The sequence below is a fragment of the Dendropsophus ebraccatus genome, chromosome 15, assembly GCF_027789765.1.
Source record: "Dendropsophus ebraccatus isolate aDenEbr1 chromosome 15, aDenEbr1.pat, whole genome shotgun sequence".
NCBI lineage: Eukaryota > Metazoa > Chordata > Amphibia > Anura > Hylidae > Dendropsophus > Dendropsophus ebraccatus.
This window is the reverse complement of record NC_091468.1, coordinates 11,942,249-11,968,313: the sequence shown is the minus strand read 5'-3', so window position 1 is coordinate 11,968,313 and position 26,065 is coordinate 11,942,249. Positions and strand designations below refer to the sequence as shown.

Sequence of the window (26,065 nt, the reverse complement as noted above, 5' to 3'; positions counted from 1 at the left end):
GAGGGGGACAGGGTGGCACGGTACATGAGGGGGACACGGTGGCACGGCACATGAGGGGGACAGGGTGGCACGGTACATGAGGGAGACACGGTGGCACGGCACATGAGGGGGACAGGGTGGCACGGCACATGAGGGAGACACGGTGGCACGGTACATGAGGGGGACACGGTGGCACGGTACATTAGGGGGACACGGTGGCACGGTACATTAGGGGGACACGGTGGCACGGTACATTAGGGGGACAGGGTGGCACGGTACATGAGGAGGACACAGTGGCACAGTACATGAGGGGGACACGGTGGCACGGTACATGAGGGGGGCACGGTACATGAGGGGGACATGGTGGCACAGTACACTAGGGGCTGTGTGGGTACCTATGATGTATGTTGGCATACTAGACCATATTGAAATCACTTTTTTTTTTCTCATCAGGAAATCCTGAAGGCTTTTCCTGATGGTTTCATAAAGGTTTCCTGAAGGTAAAAACGGATTACTGTCAGGAAATCCTGATACTTCCTGATGACATTTGAGGTCTCCTGATCAGGATTTCCTGACAGTAAAAACTGACACGGACGTGTGAATGGGGCCTAATACAGGACAGAACTCGGGATCGGTACAGAATCTGTAATGTAATGTATGTACACAGTGACCCCACCAGCAGAATAGTGAGTGCAGCTCTGGGGTATAATACAGGATGTAGCTCAGGATAAGACCCTTAGAAGAAACTTGGAAAATTTATTTTAAAAAACAGTACAAAAAACAGTATTATTTCTACAGTATTATACACTAAAAGCTCCCCCCAAAAAGGTAAATCTGACATGAGCCTGAAGCGAGGAGCTGTAAGTCTTCTTGTCCTGTGCGGGTCGTCTTGCCAGCTGTGATTCTGCCCTTTAAGGACCCATCAGCCAGCCTAGCAGAATAAACACTGGATCTCCTCGGCGCTCGCTCTGGAATCTCACTGTTTGCCTTCGCAGGGAAGGAGCACTGGGGATTTTTCACCCTAAAAGGTCACTATTTGTTAAAAATAAACTTTCCACACGATGTGTGCAATGCGAGGCCAGTAGCAGCACGCCGGCGGCAGAGGAGGCCGCAAGCTGCAACCTGAATCTCTCTCTCCAGCCTTGAACTTCTGCATTCATTATTCCAAATTACAGGGAGAGGACTCCAGTTTAGCAGCACAATACATTCCCCGACCACAACCTATAATTTAATCAGGGCTAATCCGAAATACCAGGAGAATTAGTGCATGCAAAACACCAACACAACCTATAAAAAGGCGAAGACGATGAAGACGATGAAGATGAGGAATGCCCCCCCCCCCCAACCCCCCGTGTCACACGGCTACGGTGCGGATTGCTCAGCTTGCGGTTGATAGAAAGCACAATAAACAGAAGTAATCTCATTCAATGGGCCCCGGAAGATCAATCTCATATATAAAAGGATGATATAAAATAATATATAAATAATAATAATAATAATAATAATAATAATAATAATATTGGGAATTAAAGGGGGTCTTCAGTACTGCATTAGGTGTAAATCATTCAATACGTGAAAAGTTCTAATAAACTTTATGATTCATGTCTACATTATATTTAAAGGAGAAAAATTTTACTAAGGTATTGTATTGCCCCCCAAAAGTTATACAAATCCCCAATATACACTTATTACAGGAAATGCTTATAAAAGGGCTTTTTTCCCTGCACTTACTACTACATCAAGGCTTCACTTCCTGGATAACATGGTGATGTCACTTCCTGGATAACATGGTGATGTCACTTCCTGGATAACATGGTGATGTCACGACCCGACTCCAAGAGCTGTGCGGGCTGTGGCTGCTGGAGAGGATGATGGCAGAGGGATGCTCAGTGTTCCTCCAGTGCCCTGTGTCGCTTCCTCTCCAGCAGCCACAGCCCACACAGCTCTGGGAGTCGGGTCATGACATCACCACGTTATCCAGGAAGTGACATCACCACGTTATCCAGGAAGTGACATCACCATGTTACCCAGGAGGTGAAGCCTTGATACAGTAGTAAGTGCAGGGAAAAAGCACCTTATAAGCATTTCCTTTAATAAGTGTATATTGGAGATTTGTATAACTTTTGGGGGACAATACAATACTTTAATAAAAATTTTCGCCAGACTTCTCCTTTAAGATATGAGACTGCTGTCAATGACAAAGAACGCTCTCCTATACAAGTATATATCTATAGAATTGTATCCAGTCTAGACAATGCTCTGTGAGCTGAATAGCCTGGGCTAAAGACTGATACATTGTACATAGCTAGTCCTGCTCTCAGTTGAGAATTGATACAATTGTATCCAGTGTAGACAATGCTCTGTGAGTGAAACATCCTGGACTCCAGACTGATACATGGTACATTGCTAGTCCTGCTCTCAGCTGTATCCAGTCTAGACAATGCTCTGTGAGCTCACAGACTTACTCCACCTATCGAGTGCAGTGATATTGCGGGGGAAAAAAATGTACTTACAAATAATAAATCTTAAAAAATCCTTACCCCAGCTGAGCCACATGCCCAATATCTGCTGGAGACTAAAACTGGCGGTCAAGGCGCAAATGTGACCAGAAATGGTGAAAAGCAATAAAACTGATGCGGTGAAGACGGCCATGAGAAAAAAGAAAAAGTCAAAGGTTTTTAAAGACAGCCGCTCGCTGGCAGTGAATGGGAGTGAGAGGTGACACATTTATATTGGCAGCTCAGCAACTTTGTGCCGGCTTCACTGTCCTCCCATTGTAAGAATATGGCAGCGCCTGTAACATTCCAAGAAAATCTGAGCGGCTCAAGGAGACATAAACATCATAGAAGAAACAATGCAGCAAAAATATCTCAAGGTCTAAAGAAGAATCCTCCAAGGTCAGAGCTGAGGGGAGAAGATGAAGGAGGAGGAGGAGGAAGAGGAGGAAGGTGTCCGAGCACTGTGGCTGCTGAGTCATAGAAAAGGTGTCTGTACTGGGATAGGATGAATTCTACATAACAAAGAATAAAAGAGATAGATAGATAGATAGATAGATAGATAGATAGATAGATAGATAGATAGATAGGAGATAGATAGATAGATAGATAGATAGATAGATAGATAGATAGGAGATAGATAGATAGATAGATAGATAGATAGATAGATAGATAGATAGATAGATAGAACATTAAGATTGGTTAATATTAAAGAGGTTGATTCTTCTTTGAGCAGCATCAGGTTTGGGGAACAGGTTGGGCCGGGCTGCAAAGCAGTTTGAAGCTCTCCCCCCTGTCTTCATGGTTCTCTAAGAAGAGGGGCGGGTGGTGGGAGATGAGGCACCAAAATAGGACAACAAAGAGTTAATTTACAGATACATCACCCAGCTATCTCCTCTGAAGTCAGCACTGACCTCTCTGACCTCTGAATACCGGCTTTCCCACAGGTCCCACTGTGTAATCCTTTGTTCTCTGCCGGCGACTAATCTACCTCCTCCTTCCTCCCCCCTCCCCTCTCCATAGATTACACAGGGCCCGACTGATGTTAAACAGTTGAGATTTCCTGATAATGAGCAGTGGATGAGAGAGAAGGGGGGACCTGGAGAAAGTCCTTTTGAATGCAGATAATGGCATATTTGCCTAATAAACCCAATTACAAAGTTTCTTAAAATCACCAGTACTATAGATTTAAGCAAAAAAAAAAAAAACACACAACACACACAACAGTGACTCTAAAACGGCTGTAGGTTTCTAGGAATGTGCAATGATAATCAATGTGGAATCAGTGGGGATCAGCCCCCTGGGACCCCAGTGTATGGTACTAAGATGTGATACCAGGTGCAGCTGCTCTGGAGCATCACACCCTTCATCCTGCGAATAAGTGGGGGTCCCGGGGGTCAGATTCCCACCTAACACGCGTGGATAACCCCTCATACAGACCGACATACAGAAGACTTACACGGGTGCAGATTGTGCATGGTGTTACAATTTAGCTCATTCACTTCAGTGGAACAGAGTTGCAAAACCCCATACCCAACCTGACGACGAGGGCTGTGCTGTTTCTGGAAGAGGGTGGCCCTGTTTTTCGGAGCCTGGACAACCCCTTTAAGTTTCTAGCACATGACCCCCACCAATAAGCACTGCAGTACAACAGCAGCGCCTCTTTCTTCTTGGTGGTTGGGTTTGGTACTGCAGATTTTCTCTAATATATTGGAGTATGCCAAGTACTGAGAATGTTTCTGGGGTTGGATCCCCAACAGTATAATAACCAGTTATTATATAGGGGGCTTCTGAATATAAACAACGTCCGCATTCACTGACACCAAACAGAACCGAAACACAAATCAGATTTAAGGGCCCTATTCCACCGAACGATTATCGTTCAGATTATCGTTAAATCGTTCGAATCTGAACGATAATCGTTCGGTTGAAATGCAGTTAACGATTAACGACCGAACGAGAAATCGCTGATCGTTTTATAAGACCTGGACCTATTTTTATCGTTGCTCGTTCGCAAAACATTCGCAAATCGTTCGCATTGAATAAGACATCGTTCGGTCGTTCACAATAGATACGAACGCAATTGCGAATAAATAGCGAAGGAGAAACGATCGCAATTACGATCATAAGTAACGATTATCGTTCCATGGAAATGAGTGAACGTTTTCAGGTCTTTCGCAATAGCGGTCTTTTGAGATCGTTAATCGTTAACAATTATGCGAACGATAATCGTCCGGTGGAATAGGGCCCTAAGAGTAGTAAGACTCCAAGCAGACTCTGTGTTGGTGGCCTCATATGCCCCGAGTCATTCACATTCTTTTACTATGCGGAACATAACAAATGTCATCTGACATGAGACGAGTCACGAGAACAAATACACAAATTATATTGAATCCGCATGACTTTTGTTTTTTGGCCATTTCCTGGTGATTCCCAGGACTCCTTACAGCCACGGTTTGTTACAAAAGCATAAAGGGCAATTTCCATGACATGGTGCTGAAAAAGCGTAATGGAGCCGAGCACCTACCTGGTGATGCTCTGCTTCAGATAGGAGACGCTGGGCACATAGAACATCACCCCGAAGTACAGCAGAGGCTCAATGGAGAACTTTTCCAGCTGCTTCTTCAGCGATTTCTCCAGCTCCACCCACCGTGCTTGCTGAGACTTCCCGACAAACCAGAGTCCGAAATAATGAGCCTAGAAAGAAAAAAGAAGAATGGACATAGTCAATGCACATCTCTAGTATAAAACTGCATAAAACTGATGCGTTTCTTTAAAAAAAATAATAATTATATATATATTATATATACACATGCAAAGAAGGGTTCCATGGAGCCTCAGTTGCGAGTCTCAAAACAAACACGGGAATAGCCAGATATCCCTCTCTCCAGAGAAGGAAGTCCGCTGCCTAGAGGGAAGAGCACCAAACACCCTGATACGTAGTCCCTCAGGTCCTCACGCTGTTGCGAGCTTTGGGACATAAATAGGGAAAAACCAGGGTGGCCCCTGTAATTCAAAGTCTAACTCTGTGGCGAGTATAACAACATAAGACAAGGGTTACCAAGGCTAGGCATCCATCCACAGACTGCAGTTTCGGGGTATTTGCCCCTCGTCAGTGTGGAGCAGGATTCTGGCTACCGAGGGCAATGAAAAATAGACCAACAAAACACAACAATCACTGAACTCAGGGAGAACAGCGAAAAAAATCCAATGGAGTACTCATTTACGATGGGACTACGTATCAGGGTGGTTTGGTGCTCTCCCCACTAGGAGGCACCCCTTGGCAATGGGCTTCCTTCTCTGGAGAGAGAGATATCTGGCTATTCCCATGTTTTGAGACTCGTAACTGAGGCTCCACAGACCCCTTCTTTGCATACTCAAATTTTGTAGGGGGCAATCAGTGGAGACTCGTAAATGAGTACTCCATTGGATTTTTTCGCAATTACATGCAATTACTAAAAATTAAACATAAGATCCTTTACTGTACAATGTACACATGTAATAGGGTGTGATGATGAACCGTATGTAATTTTCCTGATCAGTGGGGATCCCATGTATCACCTAGAATTTATTTTAACCAATTATAACCAATTATTTTCTCATTGTACTTTTTTTTTTGTAGCAGCCATCTTGCCTGAGCTCTTCCTAACAGCATTTAGAGATATGCTTTACAGCAGGTCCCACCTAATGTCCATTAGGGCCTGCTGTAAAGCATATCTCTAAATGCTACTAGAAACGGCTCAGGCAAGATGGCTGCTACTAAAAGTGACCTCTTCAAAGGTCACAGTATACCCAGTAAATATACCTGTTCTAGTCAATGGGACGGGTTATCTATGTCTATGGGGCTTGCCGTAAAGCATATCCCTAAATGCTGTTAAAAAAGCAGCACAGGCCAGATGGCTGCCCCTATAATATATAAAAAATCTGAAAAAAAGAACACATTTTAGTATCTAATTGATAAAAAAAAAATACATTCCCTTTAAAAAAAAACATGTTCTTGGGAACTACAAGTGTTGGCATAAAACTTGGCACCCAGTTTTCCTAGATTTCTGAATGGCAGATCTACAGTTTTTTTTCTGGGTAGGGGGAAGGTGGATTTAATGGGTAACTCTGCCCCGGATTATAGGTTTCAGACATCAGCCTGTAATTGTTGGGCCTTGGCACCGGCACATAATCAGCGCCCGATTGTAACAGCATTGCCTGGAATGGTAGAGTGGTCATTTAGTGCAGCTTGCTTGAATGGCAGCCAGGCGGGCAGCAGCTGATTGGCCAGGGATGAGTAGGCGCGCTACTCCTAATGAAATAACATTGTGCGTGGGACCCGTAAGAGCTGCTCGCTGCAAACTGCTTCCCATCTCGGGGTCTGACTCCAGTAATTGCAGCAACATAATGTATAACATATCTGCTAATTATGAGCTGGAAGACGTCCCACACCAGCGGGATATAGGAGGGCAGGCTTCAATCCCCTTCATATTAGCAGTAATAAATGCTGCGGACTGCAATAACTGCCCCTTGGGCTGATCATGGGTGGGGTAACTATTCTTACAGGGAACGTGGCCAGTTAAAAATACTATCTAATCTATCAGCTTCATGTTATAGAGCAGGAGGAGCCGAGTAGATTGGTATATATTAGATTCAGTACAACTTGTAATACACTGACCTACACTTCTGCTTAGTCCAGTGGGCGGCCCAACTCAGTGAGTGACAGCCTTCCCCATAAGAGGGTGCATACACAATTGTTCACTGAGCAAGCAGGTTAAAAGTACGGGTGTTATAAAGATGGACAATGTGACAATGAGGACCTGTTTTTATTTTATATTTTTTTTACATTGAGTGGTAGCAGTAAGTTAGGGCCCTCTACTGCCACCATTGGTTGTGTTGGGAACTGCAGAACTGCTCAAGCCCAGATTCAGGCACAGTTACATATGACTAGCACTGCGACATGCACTGAGCGTCCCCTGATGTCTACATAATACATGTTACTATTAGAATAGACATTACGCTTGAGGACGCTGTCTGTGTCACTAGAGCTGAAGCCTCCTCTGATGTCTATATAGAATACATGTTACTATTAGAATAGACATTACACTGGAGGGAGCTGTCTGTGTCACTAGTGCTGCAGCCTCCCCTGATTCCCATATAATACACGTTAGCATTAGAATAAACATAACATTTAGAGAAGCTGTCTGTGTCACTAGTACTGCAGCCACGGCACCCTGTAGCAGTATAACTGTCAATACACTGTATTACGGCTGCAGCGCTAGTGACACAGGCAGCTTCCCTTCTATTCTAATGCTAACCGCCATTACAGTAGACATCAGGAAATGCTCAGTCCATGTAGTAGTGCAGCAGTGCTGGTGATATGTAAATGCACTGAGATAAGGGCTTAAGCAGCCCTGCAGTTGCCAACACAGCCATAGGTGACATGTCACCCCTTATTGGTAACAAAATGTAAAAAATAAATAAATATGGAGGTCTCCACCCTAAAAGTGTCACTTTCAAAGCAGACTTGGTCATAGACATTCCCCATATTGCCTCTTTTATCCAGGAGACGTGAAAACACCTTCACACAAAAGTAATTAAAATAAAAAGTAAAAGCGCCATTTTTTTTGACAGACGATAATGGGTTATGAGCCGCCTGTCTAAGATTTCAAAGCCCTTTTAAGCCATTTTGTGATATTTTACTGTAACCCCGTCTGTTGCTATAGAGATGGGATCCCTCGGCTGTGAGCGCTAATATCAGGTCTCCTGACGCCATGACACTCCCTAGATGACATATAAGTTTAGGCCAGAGGCATAAGAAAGGATTAGGACACCATCAGATGCGGGTTTATTGGTCCCGATTTACAAAATGTAAAATGTAGCATTAGTCCTATGTGGCAGCAATGATGAGAGGTGTCAGACTAGCAGATATTCTGGATTATCAAGTCGTAGAAAAGTATATAAAACTAATCAAAGCGAAACAAAATAGGGGAGATTTATCAAACATGGTGTAAAGTGAAACTGGCTCAGTTGCCCCTAGTAACCAATCAGATTCCACCTTACATTCCTCACAGACTCTTTGGAAATGAAAGGTGGAATCTGATTGGTTGCTAGGGGCAACTGAGCCAGTCTCACTTTACACCATGTTTGATAAATCTCCCCCAAAATCTGCAACTATCAAGCCCTATTCACATCTGTGTCGTGGCTTCTTAACAGCAACCGTGAAGCAATGGAGGAGTGATTGTAGGGCAGATACCGATGGCACCAGTCCCCCTCCCCTTTTTATAATTGGGTCCAAATTATATGAAAACAAAAAACAAGGAAAAAGAAAGGCACAAGAATCACAATAAAATATGACTAATAGAGATGAGGGCACTATCCACACTGAGGTTGTGTCCACACACTGCAGTACTGCATCATTTCTGGGAAGAAGCTGCAGTACTGTGGCAGCACCGCAATATAACTCCAACGTATGTGACCGTAAACTAAGAGCATCTCTGCCCCCAATGATTACTAAGCAGAACCTTTTACCGGAAACAGGGTCCCAAATAGCAATGCCTCCTGATGCTCAAATACGGCAGGATTCACACTGCGCTTTTGTTTTCCTTTAACTGATCAGTTTGTGAGCATCCATTGACTTCCATTACATTAAAAAAAAAAAAAAAAAAAAAAAAAAAAGCGGATCAGAAATCATCAGTTTAGCATACACAAACATTAAGTCAACAACATTTTTGTGTAGGCTAAAATAAGGGGTGCCTTCTGAGATAAGTCAATGGAAAAACGGATCAAATGGATGCACACCATTACATCATTTTTGCCATCCCTCTTTTTTACCCCTGTTAGGTTGGGTTCACACTATTTTTTTTGCAATCCATTTTTTCTTCATCTGTTTTTTTTTTGTTGATTTCCATTATAAAAAAAAAAAAGATCAAAACTGATCAGTTTTTTTTTTAACATACACAAAAACGTAGTCAACCTCATTTTTGTGTCCATTAAAAAAAAGGATCTTTTTTTTTTTTTTTTTTTTTTTATAATGGAACTTTTTTCATCAGTTTTTCATCTTTTTTTGCAAAAAAAAACGGATGAAAAAAAAAAACTGTGTGAACCCAACCTTAGGCAGCAAAAACTCAGTGTGAACCCAGGCAAACCGTGCCCTATGATACTTACATAATGATACTGAATAGTGCCAAACAGTGCCCTGCAATACTCAAATACAGCCAAACAGTGCCCTGCAATACTCAAATACAGCCAAACAGTGCCCTGCAATACTCAAATACAGCCAAACAGTGCCCTGCAATACTCAAATAATACAGCCAAACAGTGCCCTGCAATACTCAAATACAGCCAAACAGTGCCCTGCAATACTCAAATACAGCCAAACAGTGCCCTGCAATACTCAAATAATACAGCCAAACAGTGCCCTGCAATACTCAAATAATACAGCCAAACAGTGCCCTGCAATACTCAAATAATACAGCCAAACAGTGCCCTGAAATACTCAAATAATACAGCTCTAAACTGTGCTGGATGTTCACACAGTAGCGGTAGCAGCACGGGACAGTGAGCCAAACAGTGCCCCAAAATAGTGCATTGTGAAGATCAAATAACAGTGCCTTGTGATGTTCATATAAAAATACTCATATACTAAATAACAGTGCCCTGTGATGTTCATATAATAGTGCCAAACTGTGCCCAAATGACAGTGCCCAGTAATGTTCATATAATACCGCAAAGCTGTGCCCATATAACAGTGCCCTGTGATGTTTATATAATACCGCCAAGCTGTGCCCATATAACAGTGCCCTGTGATGTTTATTTAATACCACCAAGCTGTGCCCATATAACAGTGCCCTGTGTTGTTTATATAATACCGCCAAGCTGTGCCCATATAACAGTGCCCTGTGATGTTTATATAATACCGCCAAGCTGTGCCCATATAACAGTGCCCTGTGATGTTTATATAATACCGCCAAGCTGTGCCCATATAACAGTGCCCTGTGATGTTTATTTAATACCACCAAGCTGTGCCCAAATAACAGTGGACAGTAGGATTTGCTAAATGGCATAATCCAGTGCTGGAGGGGTCATGGTCAGCAGGTGTACATTACTGTGGGGGGGCACAAACTTTTATGTGCTGAATTTTTTGCAGACAGGAAATTGGCATTGGTTGTTATAAATGGACTCTGTCAGATATTATCAGTGAGATCCCGGCCAGGCTATATTCATCCCAACTCCAATGCTTTATGCCACCAAGTTCTGAGCAGAAAGGTCACAGCGGCTCTGAAAATAAATAAAAAGTGGAAACAAATAGCGGATTGTGTTTTTGTGCTGTACGAGAGCGCGGAGTCTCACTGCCATTGTCCGGACTATTTTTACAGGTCACAAAGTGGAGGGAGGAAACAGACTATAGTGCGCTGTGTTTGTGGTGGAAAAGGCAACGTGAAATGATAAGAGTCAAACCCATTGTTTATTTACAAGATCTCAAAATATAACGGCCAAAAACACCTACTCCCTTAGAACGTGTGGGAGGCGAATTCATTCCTAAAGCAGCTCTAGCGGGATACACTTAAAATAAAGCAAAAACACTCTTAAAGGGGCTTTACCACCATAGACACTTCTGGGTTTTTGTATATATCACTAAAATAAAGAGTCAGGGCATCTCTCAGCCCCATCAATCTAGGCTATAAATGATAGGAATACCCCTTTAGAGGCTAAATCCACCTTAAAACCTTTTTATTTATCCCTTCAAGCATCTAAAATGAAGCAACATTGCAGCAGGTCTCAACTAAAAATGTAATACTGCTTTAAGTCTACAGCATCTCCATGGTAACAGACAACAAACAAACCCTGAGTAGTCTGATCCTACCATGTTCCGTCTGTCTTTGTAGGTTCAAAGCGTTTGTTATCAAGCAGTAAGAAACAGGTAGGAGTATGACTGCCGAATCTGACTACACAGCTTGTTTGTAGTCTGTTACCATGGAGACACTAGGAAGTTGTATATGCAAAATGATATGCATACCAGGATGGCTGGGTAAACCGCAATGGGCACTGCTTGTACACAATGGTTATCCCCTACATGTCTATATACACAACTAAATCGGGCATATAAGACACAGGTTGTTTTTGTGAGTCAGTTTCTACCATAGAGCATAACACGAAAAGTTATCTGCTATCTCCCAGATGTACTGACTACCAGGGTCCCGGGACTTTCGCGGGATCGGTCATATTCCCTGTAAGACAATGAGTAATTCTGTAGATATCAGTAGAAAACAACTCACAAATTAGAAGCCAGGAACCAATATCTGGGTACAGGCTATCTGGCTCTTAAAGGGATTGTACACCATGTTTTTTTATTTTAAATCTACTGGTATTAGAAAGTGCCAGAGATTTGTAATTTACTTCTATTAAAAAAAATATCAAGTCTTACAGTACTTATCAGCTGTTGTATGTCCTGCAGGAAGTGGTATTTTTCCTGGTCTGAAGAGCAGGATAGGTTTTCTGTGGGGATTTGCTGCTGCTCTGGATGGATCCTAACATAGACAGAGGTGGCAGCAGAGAGCACTGTGTCAGACTGGAAAGAATACACCACTTCCTGCAGGATATACAGCAGCTGATAAGTACCGGAAGACTGGAGATTTTTTTTAATAGAAGTAAATCACAAATCTCTGGCACTTTTGGTACCAGTTGATTTGATTTTTTTTCTTTTTTTTAGTGAACAACCCATTTAAGATTTGCCAGGCACAGGGCTACCCCTACCTCCTTCTCTATTACAGAAGTCACTATGTAATCTATGGTTTAGGAAATGGCACTAGGGTACAAAACAGCCCATTGGCTTGGCTAAACTTGCCTGCTTGTGGGTTAAGCCAACTAGGTATGAGCCAAGGTCAGTACAATGTAGCTGTAGAGTCAGATTAAATACTCTGTGCTGCTGTTAACAAAGCAAATACCTTTGAAGGAAACAACCTATTGAAATGTCAGCAGAATGCTATGGATGCTCTTACCTCGCAAAGTTCCAGTCTTTGGGCCACAGCTTCCAGACACTCCAGGCCGGTGCTATCCACACTGAGTGTGCACTCCATATCGGAGTTGTTCAGCAGCCGAATGCGACTCACAAAACAGTTCTTGCTCAAGACATTGTACCTCTTGGTCCTCCGTAGCTTGATCTTGAAAGGCATGACTTCGGCCTCTCTAGTGGTTGCCCCCCGATGAGGGCAGCCCCTTCACTTTATCTTTGCTTTGAATCTCTCGCCAAAAACTACTTTTGTCCTCCAAGTGTCGGGATAGTTGTCCATACCCAGTGCGATTCAACAGAGGCGCCCGCTACCTGCAAAACACGCAAGAGAACTGGTAAACCGAGGGACAAAAACATTCAAAAACTCAAGACCGAGAAGCCATAGAAAAGACGATGTCCTGACATCTGACCGGTGCCAGAGCCGGAATCGAGAGATGGAAATGTGCGACTTCGAAACACTTCACTGGGTTGCTATAGTGACATACGGGAAAAGAAGAATGAATATGCGTACAATCATCGGGAACTGTAGATATCCTCAAGAACAGTCGAGCTCTAGACTCGTTATTTATAGCTGAGCTCAAACCGGGACTCTGCACCCACACACAGCCGGGAAGGTAAAAATAACTAAAATAAATTTCGGAGTCATATAATTGCTTTATAATTCGTCGCCCATGTACATGCACCTGGAGTCTTAAAAGGGGTACCCATCGCAAACTCAGCTCTGCTACATCTGTGGGAGACTCATTGCTGGCTCCTTGGCCCCCACTGTAGCCAAGCATCGCAGTGTAATATTAGAAGCGGATCACCAGATATGTCTCATCAGTCACATTCTGCTGCATAAACTACCGTGTGGTTATGACAAATGCAACCCTGACATTCCAACCCGAGCGTTAACCCTTCATGTTTTATAACATCGATAGGCATAATTGGGCCCAGCATATGCCAATGTAGGTCTGGTCCTTTCCTCTTTTAAGGACTCAAAAGAGTGATACTACATGCTTTTGAGTCCCGAACAGAGAGTGGATATGTTTGAGGAAATGGAATGTTTGCTCCATTAAAGTCAATGGGCCCACTGGATATGTGTCAATGTAAAGCCAGACACGATATTGATTCTCGTGCGATTTCCTAAAAGAGTCAGGTAGGTGTGGAACTTCAAAAGGTGTATGGATCAGGTCGGGGGTGGGGGGGCATATATGAAGATAAAGGGGGGAATGAATTAGGCTTAGGAGGTGTGAATAAGAGGCTGAAGGGGGTAGTAATACTTCGTGAATATGTAAATATGAGGTGATGTGAGTCAGGCTTGGGAAGTGTGAACATGAGGTGCTACGAATTGGCCTGGGGGTGAATATAAGGTTGAGAGGCATGAATAGGGCTCTGGGCATGAATCAAACTCAGGGCGTGTGAATATGATGCTGAGGGGGCGATAATTAGGCCTGGGGTATGTATATAAAGCTTAGGGGGTAAATTAGGCTAAGGGAGCAATAATGAGGCCAAGGGAGTATGTATATAAAGCTTAGGGGGTAAATTAGGCTAAGGGGGTGTGAATATGAGGCTGAAGGAGCAAGAATCAGGCCAAGGGGGTATGTATAAAAAGCTGAGGGGGTTAATTAGGCTCAAGGAGTATGAATATAAGGCTAAGGTTTATGAATAAAACTTAGGGGGTGTGAATACAAGGTGGCGTCAGACTATGATTTTAAATATAAGTCTGAGGGGGCCTGAATTAGGTTTTGGAGGTGCAAGTTTAAGGCTTGAGGATGAATATTTAATTAATCAGGTTTAGGGGGTAACTATTCAGAGAAAAGTGCAGACTAAATGCAGTGGGTGTGGCCTTTAGAATGGAGAAAGATATATATATTTTTTTTTTTTTACCATGGGGGAAAATGTTGTGTGACCCCTTACAGAAAATAAACCGAGGGGGATATTATGAGGAACACCCTTGTGCAAGCTCCTAACTGGCCACATGGAAAGGCATTACCTCTTTAGGACAACCTGGTTGTACACCTTCAGGCTGGGTTCACACTACGTATATTTCAGTCAGTATTGTGGTCCTCATATTGCAACCAAAACCAGGAGTGGATTAAAAACACAGAAAGGCTCTGTTCACACAATGTTGAAATTGAGTGGATGGACGCCATATAACAGTAAATAACGGCCATTATTTCAATACAACAGCCGTTGTTTTAAAATAACAGCAAATATTTGCCATTAAATGGCGGCCATCCACTCAATTACAACATTGTGTGATCAGATCCTTTCTGTGTTTTCAATCCACTCCTGGTTTTGATTGCTATATGAGGACCACAATACTGACTGAAATATACGTAGCGTGAACCCAGCCCTAGGCTGCGTTCACACTACGTATATTTCAGTCAGTATATTTCAGTCAGTATTATGGTCCTCATATTGCAACCAAAACCAGGAGTGGATTAAAAACACAGAAAGGCTCTGTTCACACAATGTTGAAATTGAGTGGATGGCCGCCATTTAATGGCAAATATTTGCTGGTTATTTTAGAACAACGGCTGTTGTATTGAAATAATGGCCGTTATTTACTGTTATATGGCGGCCATCCTCTCAATTTCAACATTGTGTGAACAGATCCTTTCTGTGTTTTTAATCCACTCCTGGTTTTGGTTGCAATACTGACTGAAATATACGTAGTGTGAACGCAGCCTAAGGCTGGGTTCACACTATGTATATTTGAGGCTGTATTTGTGAGGCTGTATAGCAACCAAAACCACGAGTGGATTGAAAACACAGAAAGGCTCTGTTCACATAATGTTGTAATTGAGTGGATGGCCATCATTTAATGGCAAATATTTGCTGTTATTTTAAAACAACGGCTGTGGTATTGAAATAATGGCCGTTATTTACTGTTATATGGCGGCCATCCACTCAATTTCAACATTGTGTGAACAGATCCTTTCTGTGTTTTCAATCCACTCCTGGTTTTGGTTGCTATGAGGACCTGACATGAGGACCAAATACAGCCTCAAATATACATAGTGTGAACCCAGCCTAAGGCTGCATTCACACTATGTATATTTCAGTCAGTATATGTATATTTCAGTCAGTATATTTCAGTCAGTATTGCAACCAAAACCAGGAGTGGATTAAAAACACAGAAAGGCTCTGTTCACACAATGTTGAAATTGAGTGGATGGCCGCCATATAACGGTAAATAACGGCCATTATTTCAATATAACAGCCATTGCTCTAAAATAACAGCAAATATTTGCCATTAAATGGCGGCCATCCACTAAATTTCAACATTGTGTGAACAGAGCCTTTCTGTGTTTTTAATCCACTCCTGGTTTTGGTTGCAATATGAGGACCACAATACTGACTGAAATATACGTAGTGTGAACCCAGCCTTATACTGTAAGTTGTCAGGTACTTGGTCAAGTGTTTTTTTTTTTTGTTGCAAGTGGTTTTTCTGGCATCAGCTTTTCTCCATCGAGAACAAAAGCACTGAATAGGTGGATATCCTCCAAACACACCCCAACTCAGACACAGATTGGACATACCGTAAGGGCCCTATTACACGGGGCGATTATCGTGCGCAAAATCGTTATATCGTTCGAATTTAAACGATAATCGTTTTGTGTAATTGCAGGCAACGATCAAAAAATCGTTCGTATGTCGTTGATTTAGATCTGAACCTAAAATTATTGTTAACCGTCCGCTGTAATTCCCCATTCATTCGCTGTAATTCCGCATTTTTTCACTAATCGTTCAGTGTAATTGCACATTGCCCATTGATTTCCTTCGATCAGAAGGAATAAACGATCGCAATAAGGATCGTGATAACGATCGTATCTAACGACCATCGTTCTGTGTAATATGGTGAACGATTTTAGGTTAACGATAAACAATCTCGTTTGCGATCGTTTATCATTAGTCGTTAATCGTTAAAAAGGTAAAACCAGCTAACAAAAAGAAAAAAAAGGAATTTTACTCAAAAAATACTAAAACAAAAACATACAATCCCCCCCACTAACCTTAACCAGTAAATAATGCTCAACATTTCCACCATATTCCCAAGTAATTAAGATTCCTTTTGTTGTTTTTAAAAGTAATACAAAAAATATAAAATAAGTAAAGTACAAGGGGAACAAAAAATTGCACCTACATCACATAGGCCAGTGTACAAATTGAAGGGCATAATATAATTTAATAATAGCTACAAAACTAAAAGTTTTTTCTGTAAAATCTCTAACAATTTTCTGTAACTTTTAAATCAAACACCTGAAACTTTTGACGGACAAAGTCTAAGATTCCAACACGTTCTTCTTATCAGATCGACTTCCAAATTACTTGAAATGACAAAAGACAAACAGAAGTCTTTAACCACCAAATACCAAGGAGAACAATACAGCTTCACACTGTAAATAAGAAACGGCAAAGAAAGACATGAAAAGACTTGTTGGGCCTCTTGAAGTCGAAGGTTTTTTTTTCAGTCAAAAGTATCAAGCACAAGATCTTAACCAAGTACAAGGGAAATTTTGGAATCCTTTTCAAAGCCGGAGCACTCCCTCACAGAAATATCTTAAATACACAGCCCCTCAGTGCACATAGTACAGACAAAAACAGGCTTGTGCTACCCACAGTGTGGGCTGACAGGGAGAAACTTGGCCGTCGGAGCCCGATACTTAGAAGTAAGATTTATGAAATGTCGAGAAGAAAGTTTCTTTGAAGTGATTCAGCCATTTTTGATTGGTCTGGTGGAACAAGAGTGCTTAAGAGGGGCTAATCTACTCCCCCCCCCCCCCAGGTTTGAGAGATTATTAACGAAACAAGAAAAAAAAAAGTTTTACTTGAAAGAAAAAAAAAAAAAAGTTCTCAGTCAAAAATGTTCAATTCTTAACATCTTAACTATTTTGCTTTTTGGTGGTAACCAAACTTTTAAGTCCTACATAAAGAATGATAAAAAAAATTTCAATCCTTCATGTTGCTGCCAAAAAATTAACTTGAATCTACTGGACCTGAATTGTCCCAATCTAGAGTGGTCTTCGTCCCCCCATCAGTTACCAGGTCATAGATGTAACTCCTAATTCTGAACCCCCTAAAGCTTTATAGATTAATCACTCAGGACTCAATAACATGATGGAAACTGTAATGGCAGCCATGCTGGCTACCACTGGCTGTCCATGAAAAAAAAAAAAAAAAATACTATGACTAAGGGCCCTATTACACGGGACGATTATCCTGCGAAAAATCGTTATATCGTTCGAATTTAAACGATAATCGTTCTGTGTAATTGCAGACAATGATCGAAAAATCGTTCGTAGGTCGTTGATTTAGATCGGAACCTAAAGTTATCGTTAATGTTTCGCTAACCGCTTACTGTAATTCCACGTTCGTTCGCTCAAGTTCCGCATTTTTTCACTAATCGTTCAGTGTAATTACACATTGTTCACTGTTTTTCTGGGATCAGATGGAGTAAAAGATCATAATAACGATCGCAATAATGATCTGAACTAACAACCATCGTTCTGTGTAATATGGTGAACGATTTTAGGTTAACGATAAACAATCTTGTTTGCGATCGTTTATCATTGTTATAAACTGTAATAGGACCCTAAAGCTGCCTTCCACTGCGTTTTTCCCATCCGTTCAACGTATCCGTTTTTAATTTGTTACTTTTAACGGACAGAAAAACGTAGTCAACACTACTTTTGTTTCCATTAAAAAAAAAAAAAACATCCGTTTCAATACGTTCTTTTTTATAATGGAAGTCAATGGGAAAAACGGATCCAAACGGATGACACACAATTGGATCCGTTTTTTCCATAAAATGTATATGTTAAACCATGGGTCTCCAAACTGCGGCTCTCCAGCTGTTAGAAAACCACAATTCCCATCATGCCCAGACAGCTAAAGCTTTGGATTTGGCTGTCCAGGTATGATGGGAAATGTAGTATTGCAACAGTTTGGAGACCCATGCATTTAACGGACTGCAAAAACGCAGTGTGAACCTAGCCTAACTGATTCGATTCATACTTGATGCTTCAAGAACCAAAACCTGGCCTGAAACCCAATGTCGCCTCTAGTCCTACATATCTAAAACAGCAGAGACGTACCCTGTTCTGCTACAGACAAAGATTGGGGGGAGATGGTAAAGTGGGGAATCCATGCTCACCTCACTGGGTCATGCTATAAAAGTAATGACATCGTAGACCTCACAACGATCCAATATCCCAGGGACGTCGTCTTCACTAACCAAAGTTCCTTATGAATTGGTAAGTTGCAACAAGAAAAGAAGGACTAAATCTGGGAAAAACAGCAATTCTGGTGGTGCAAACCTAAAATCGTCCTATACCTGCTGTGGGCAAGGAGTCGAAAGTAAACAAATATTTGAAAAATAAATGGACAATACGATTTCAGGAGACTTGTCACATAGACCTGATGAAGAGGGTAATATACTCGAAACGTGTTGTTTGTACGATTTCTTTTGTCTGCTGACAACTCTAAAATCACAGTTTTTCACCGACACGTTCCCTCTTTCCTCTCATACATGACTCATGCAGTATACACTCAAATATACCTGTGAAGTCTGGTCTCTTAAGAGCCTGACATAGTCCATATTCATATTTTCAGACACTTGATATGATACCGGCTGCAGGAATGTATTAGTAATCTCTTAGCGGAGTGAATCAGGTTTACATTCCATGTGTTACACAACAGTATAAGAACCCCCCATGTTTTCCTTTAAGACTTCAGTTAGATAAGTACAACGACTTCTGAGAGTGGGAGGGTTTTTCTTTTATTATTATTTATTATAAACAAGTGTAAGGATCCGAGCGACTTTATTGGGGGCAAATTGTGATCGTCTAGAGTCAGAGTGTCTCCAGAATGGCCGATCTTGTGTGGTGTCCCCGGTATGTAGTAGTTACTATTGACCAAAAGTGTCCAAGGAAGGACGACCGATGTTCAGAGACGGGATCATGGAAGCCTAAAGGCCCTATTACACGAGACTATTATCATCCGTATTTGGCTGATATCGGCCGATAATCGTCTTGTGTACCAGAAGGCAACAACCAGCCGACATGAACGATGTCGGCTGATCGTTGCTGTCCTTTTCCTTTCAACGTGTTGTAAGACAAACGACTAATATAGCAGCGATCTGCTGCCGTCGCTCCATGGAATAGGAGCAGCGGAAGCAGACCGCTGCTATCTGCCATGGACTGTCCGGACGATCAAGTGATCACCCGGGCAGCCCGCACTCATCTGCTCGCTGCTGAAGCAAGCAATAGCGGCGGCAGCGAGCGGGGAAAGAGCAAGCGAGCTCTGACAGAGCTCGTTTGCTCCTCTCCTTCGTCCCATGTAATAGAGACTTAAGCTCCACCGAAATGCACTGGGAATGATGGCTAACCCACCTTGTTCTCAGAAGAGACCTACAAAGTGCTGAAAAACTTCCTGCTGGCTATGATAGAAAAGCATCATATCACACAGGGCATTGCAAGTGGATGGGGCTGGGTACCGAAAGACTGGTCAAAGAGCCCATGCTGACTGCTGTCTACTGCCAAAGTGTCTGCAATGGTCACATGAGAATGAAGTAATGGAAGACGACTTGGTCTGATCAGTGGATGGCGAGGTGAGCAGGTGCCTGGGGAAAAAATAGCACCAGGATACCCTATGGGAAGATGACAAGATGGTGGAGGCAGTGTGACGGGCTATGTTCTGCTGGAGACCTTGTGCCCTGGCATCATGTGGATGTTATGGTGACATGTACCACCTCTCTAACCATTGTACACACCAAGTCCTTCTATTCTTAGCAGCGGCCTCCTTCAGCGGGCCATTGTGCCATTTGTCTTCCTGGAACACATTGTTTCTCAGAGTTACTGAGTTGCAAACACTACATGGTCCTGGAGGCTGTAGAGAGGAACACTTTGGTGATGGAGGAGACGATAGCCCTCGTGTTATAGGAAGACTGAAGTGTGGATACCATATGGCCCTGGAGGCTGCAAAGAGGAGCACTAAGGTGATGGAGAAGACAACAGCCTCAGTGTTACAGGAAGATAAATATGCAAATACTATAAGGACACGGAGGCTGTAGAGAGGAGCACTAGGGTGATGGAGGAGACGATAGCCCTCGTGTTCCAGGAAGACAGAGATGTGGACACTATATGGTCCTGGAGGCTGTAGAGAGGAACTCTTTAGTAATGGAGGAGACCATAGCCCTCGTGTTTTAGAAAGACTGAAGTGTGGACACAATATGGACCCGGAGGCTTCAGAGAGGAGCACTTACTAAGGTGATGGAGAAGACAACAGCCCCAGTGTTCCAGGAAGACAGATGTGGACACTATATGGACCTGGATGCTGTAGAGAAGAACACTATGGTGATGAAGAAAGGGATAGACCTAGTGTACGAGGAAGACAGAGATGAGAGGCTGTAGATAGGAGCACCATGATGATGGAGGAGAGCATAGCCTTAGTTTTCCAGGAAGACATAGATGAGGACACTATATGGACCCAAATATTTAACATTTTAAATAACTTTTAAGTTTCAAATCTTCCCAGACCATTGTCTACCCTTTCGGGTTTCCAAGCGCCTTCTCTCGATCTTACAGTATGCCATCTGCTAGGAGCATTCATACATTCTTCTTAAAGACTTGGGATTTTGTGGTCGCACTAATTCCAGACTAAACTCCTGTGTAGCGATTGGCAACATCTGAATACTCCAGACAATTGCCAACTTTAAGAGTCCTGATTCACGTAGATTTAGCGGATATAAAAGATTGGCTCCTCACCAGTGTTAAGTGTGCCACCTAAAGCTCTACGGAACAGTTACCAGTTTTTCTTTTTTTATGTTTTTACTTTTTTGGGATAAACATACATCTATTCTAAGATAATAAGAAAGAACATACTAAAAGGGCAGACTTGATGGACCCAGTGGTCTTTTTCTGCCGACAATCTTCTAATTCTTTTTTGGGTGGACGGCAGAATATGCCTGAATGGAATGGAGTCTATGGGACCGGCAGATCTCCAAGCAGGAGCGCAGGGGGTGGCGGGGGTCAAGTGTCCAGAATCCGCTGGAGGTTATCTGCGCGGATTCCATAGTGTAAACAGGCCCATACAGTGTAACAAACCATCAGCAGTGATTTCACAAGAAAAGCACAGAATATTTTCTAGACAGAAACAATCCACCACCAATGCTTCCGTTTTGGTTTTGTAGACACCTAGTGCAGTGTCTCCATACAGGACATCTATGGACGAGTTGTCAGCATTACCGGATTAGAACACAACTAAGTTGTTACATGAACAGGATCCTAAAATATGACAATTGGATCAGTTTAGCCCTTCTGGAATGATGGAAAGGTCTACATCAGGAAGGGACAGAACATCAGACCCTGAAGGAGCCAGAATAACTACACGAGAAGCCACTGTCAGAGATCCGAGATCCACCCAGGTTTGGTGCTAAAGGCGATTGTGAGTCCAGTGGATCCCCAGTATCTATGAATTTTCTGGTCTATTACCTAATTAAATGCTACGTCTCATAGTATCATGGAAAATACGACATTTCTGAGCAACCTGCGAATCCACGAGGCTCCGATTCCTAGCATGCTCCATCATGATACCCAACATAACCGATACCCAACATAACCGGGGCAGCAAGGCGGACCCTTGATCCTCCAGGTGTAACATCTGTTTCTCTAAAGAGCAACTCAAGTCCTTGGTGAGCATTTCACACAGGATTTGGATGGATTTATGGCTAAAGAATAGAGTCTTTCAGGACTCCGGTGAAGAAAAGATTCCACCTTTGCGCTTGCTCGTGATTAGTAGAGAAAGTTATGTCTGGCATGCAAATATTCCAACCGCAAAACCAGGAGAAAACAAAGCAATAACAGAAGAGATTATAATACGGAGCTGGAAACTAGAAAGTAGAATCCTGAGCATCCCGATACTTTCTATGCAGTACCTGGTCGGCGTAGTAAACACCATGTCCAAGTATTGGGAACTGGGGAAGTTATTTATATTCCTATTAATGTTTCAAGCTACTATTGATGGTGCAAGGAAACCATCTGGGTATGCTTCCATTAATCGTATAGTAAGGTCCCCATGACGTATACCGTGGATTGGCGGAATACTCCAAATTACGTCTATTAGTGTCTATGTTTGATCGGCTTTACCGGACCATAGCTCAAAGGAACTGAAAACATAGGAAAAATTGCAAATTTTCAGCAAAGACGCGATTGCTCACAAAAAGTAAAGTAAATTATATATCGAAACCTAAACGACCATGAAACAGTACTTGTTTTAGGCTGGCTTATGTCACAAAACATCAGGGTTTTTTTAGTTTTTTTTAGGCATTTAAGTGTATTTTCGTGAAGGTGAAATTCAAGCAAAGAAATGACTTGCAAATAAAATGTGCCTCCCCCCAAAAAAGAAAAAAAAAAGCTTATATGAATAAAATGCTTTAAAAAGTAACAAAAAAAAATTGTTTCTGATCAAAAATATTTTTTCGTCTTCACATAATTACTTAGAAACTAGAAAATTGCACACAATGACATAAATGGCATAAAATGACCCTAACACACACAAGACACATTCCACAAAAAAAAAAAAAAAACTCCAAGAAGTTTTTTTGCTTGTAAGACAAGTATATTTTGAGCCTCAAAATACCCTGTGAACACAACCTTGGGCCACTTCACAGATCCGCGATATATGTGTCATCAATGTAGGCACGCAGCGGGGAAAGCAAATCGTGCACTGGGCTGTATATACAATAATAAGCTGGGCTGTATATACTATATATATATATATATTTTTTTTTTTTATTATTATTATGATATTCTGGGCTGTTATATATATATATATATATGTATATATATATATATATATATATATATATATTGGTATGCTGGGCTGTATATATAGTGGCATCAGACTCACTTTTGCTGTGTCGCGCTGTTATTTTGCCAATTTTGAAAATGGAATAAATCACTTTGTTTGATCTACAAGACTGCTGTGGGGAATTCCTTGAGATAACTACGTGGCTTTTGGTCAGAGCCGTCCCTGCTGGCACTCGGACTAGTGCTACCTGTATAATGTGATATATAATGGTATGCTAGGCTGTATATACATATATAATGGTATGCTGGGCTGTATATGTAATGGTATGGAAATATATATATAATGATACGCTGGGCTGTATATATTATGGTATGCTGGGCTGTATATATATATATATATATATATATATATATATATATATATAATGATATGCTGGGCTGTATATATAATGGCATACTGGGCTGTATATATAATGGTATGCTGGGCTGTATATATATATAAATAATGGTATGATGGGCTGTATAGCTAGAGGTATAACCAGTAGGTTTTATATATATATATATATATATATATATAAATAATGGTATGCAGGGCTGTATATAATGGTATGCTGGGCTGTATATATAATGGTATACTGGGCTGTATATATATAAATAATGGTATGATGGGCTGTATAGCTAGAGGTATAACCAGTAGGAAGAGGAGACTGTGCTCCTGCTGTATACAGCTCTAGTGACATCACATCTGGAATATTGTGTCCAGTTCTGGCGACTTCATCTACAGAAAGATATTGATAGAATAGAACGGATCCAAAGACGGCTAGAAAGACGGTGGAGGGTGTGAAGGATAAAAGATATGAGGAAAGGATGTAAAATCTGTATAGTCTGGAGGAAAGAAGGGAAAGGGGGACATGATCCAAAGCTTTATGTATGATAATAAGGTTCAGGAGGTAAGAAACTCAACTCAAGAACAAGAGGACACAGTGAGAGGTTACTGGGGGAAACATCACAAGCAACGCGAGAAAAATATTACTTAGTAGATGCTTGGAACAACCTTCCAGCAGATGTGGTTGGTAAATCTACAATAAGTGAATGTAACCTGCCTGGTATATATATATCCCTTAAGGTAATAAGAAGGGAAATAATATATGGGCCGACTAGATGGAGCAGGGGGGCTTTTTCTGCTGACAATCTTCTATGTTTCTATCGGGGGTCTTCCAGCCTCAGGGTCTCGTTTTCTTTCCTGTTTAACATAAAATCTGTGTGTTGCCAGAGTGAGATAACCAGGAGCCCTCATGAACAAAGGAGACGCTGCCAGAAGTCTTGAGGTGAAATGTGACACAGTATTGTTTAACAGCTCAGTAGTTTGGAAAAGTAGGAATGTCATCCGATCAGCGTTCAGGAAATGGAGTGCGGCAATAAATCTGAGGTGAGCCGAGAGGCGGCGGCGGCCTCTTATCTCCCCGCCGCACGTGCTGCATACAACAATACCACATGGCGGCCATTATATACCGAATAAAAAACACAACAACAAGGGTGCAAAATCTTATCCCCCATCTACAGAGCGCCTCCTCCACATCATGGCGGCACTCCAGATTCTGCAAATAATGGTTATTCTTTATCTAAAGAAAAATTCCATATAATGTCTGCATCCAAGGATCACAGTGTTCAAGATCTCTGCTTGCTGTCACTTACCTTCTTACAGTGGATAAAGCTTTGTCCTGGTCATGAGTAAGAACGACTCCTTACTGTAATCAGAACTGTTGTGTCTTGGGAGGAGCTCCGCACCTATGTGTCCATCACATGACCAGGAAAGAGCGTTATCCAATGAAAGGAGTTAAATCAACTGGTCCCATAAAGTGCCAGAGATTTGTAGTTTACATCCACTTAAAAATCTCCAGTCTTCCAGTACTTATCCGCTGCTGTATGTCCTGCAGGAAGTGGTGTATTTTTTCCACTCTGACACAGTGCTCTCTGCTGCCACCTCTGTCCATGTCAGGAACTGTCCAGAGCAGCAGCAAATCCCCATAGAAAACCTCTCCTGCTCTGGACAGTTCCTGACATGGACAGAGGTGGCAGCAGAGAGCACTGTGTCAGACTGAAAAGAAAACTCTTAGCTTAAAAGGTAGCTGCTTTCTTATAGAAACAGCACCAACCCTGTCCTCCAGGTGGCTTGTGGTAATGCAATTCAGTTTCACTGAAGTAAATAGGGATGAGTTGTAATACCACACACAACCTGTACACAGGGGGTGGCACTGCTTTAACAGAACTTTAGCTGGAGAATACAAGGTAGCCCATAAAAACAGATCACATTAGATCTAATACTTTCTAAAGTCCTCCAACAAAATGAAAGATGGATTCCAATTGGTTGCTAAAAGCAAGTGTCACCTCTAACCCCCCACCCCACCCACACCCACCTGGCCTCCAGAGGTTAGGATCTTTAAGAGTTTTTTCCATTTAAGATTAAAAATAAAACTTTTACTGGCAGCGACCAAACTGTTTATAATAAACCAATCCTCAGCACTCAGAGCTCCGGACTCCCGCAGGATAAAACTTGTCAAACCTTCCGATCCAACAAAAAAAACTCATTCTACCTTTACTTACAAAATAAAAATCTGATCCAACTCCTGATTTCACATCACATAATTTCACTTCTAAATAATAATTATTAAATTATAACTGTATTCAGTTACACAAAAACCTGTAGTTGTAACTAAATTATTTAAAGGAGAATTCCAGTGTTTTTTAAAAGCCAGCATCCTGCAGGGGGAGGGGAAAATCGATCACAATTACTAAGGGTA

The 26,065-nt window shown here is 42.0% G+C and overlaps 1 protein-coding gene across 4 annotated transcripts in view; it reads right to left on the bottom strand.

Annotated features, from left to right (window-relative positions):
• PTPN14 (protein tyrosine phosphatase non-receptor type 14) overlaps window positions 1-26,065 on the bottom strand; it is a 103,800-nt gene that overhangs the window by 30,111 nt on the left and 47,624 nt on the right. For all 4 annotated transcript variants that reach the window (XM_069954311.1, XM_069954310.1, XM_069954309.1 and 1 more), the window contains 2 exons: window positions 12,458-12,780; window positions 5,002-5,171 (listed from right to left, as the gene is read on the bottom strand). In XM_069954311.1, coding sequence (XP_069810412.1) covers window positions 5,002-5,171; window positions 12,458-12,631 — 344 coding nt within the window. In that variant the 5' untranslated portion in view covers window positions 12,632-12,780. The remainder of the gene's footprint in view (window positions 1-5,001; window positions 5,172-12,457; window positions 12,781-26,065) is intronic.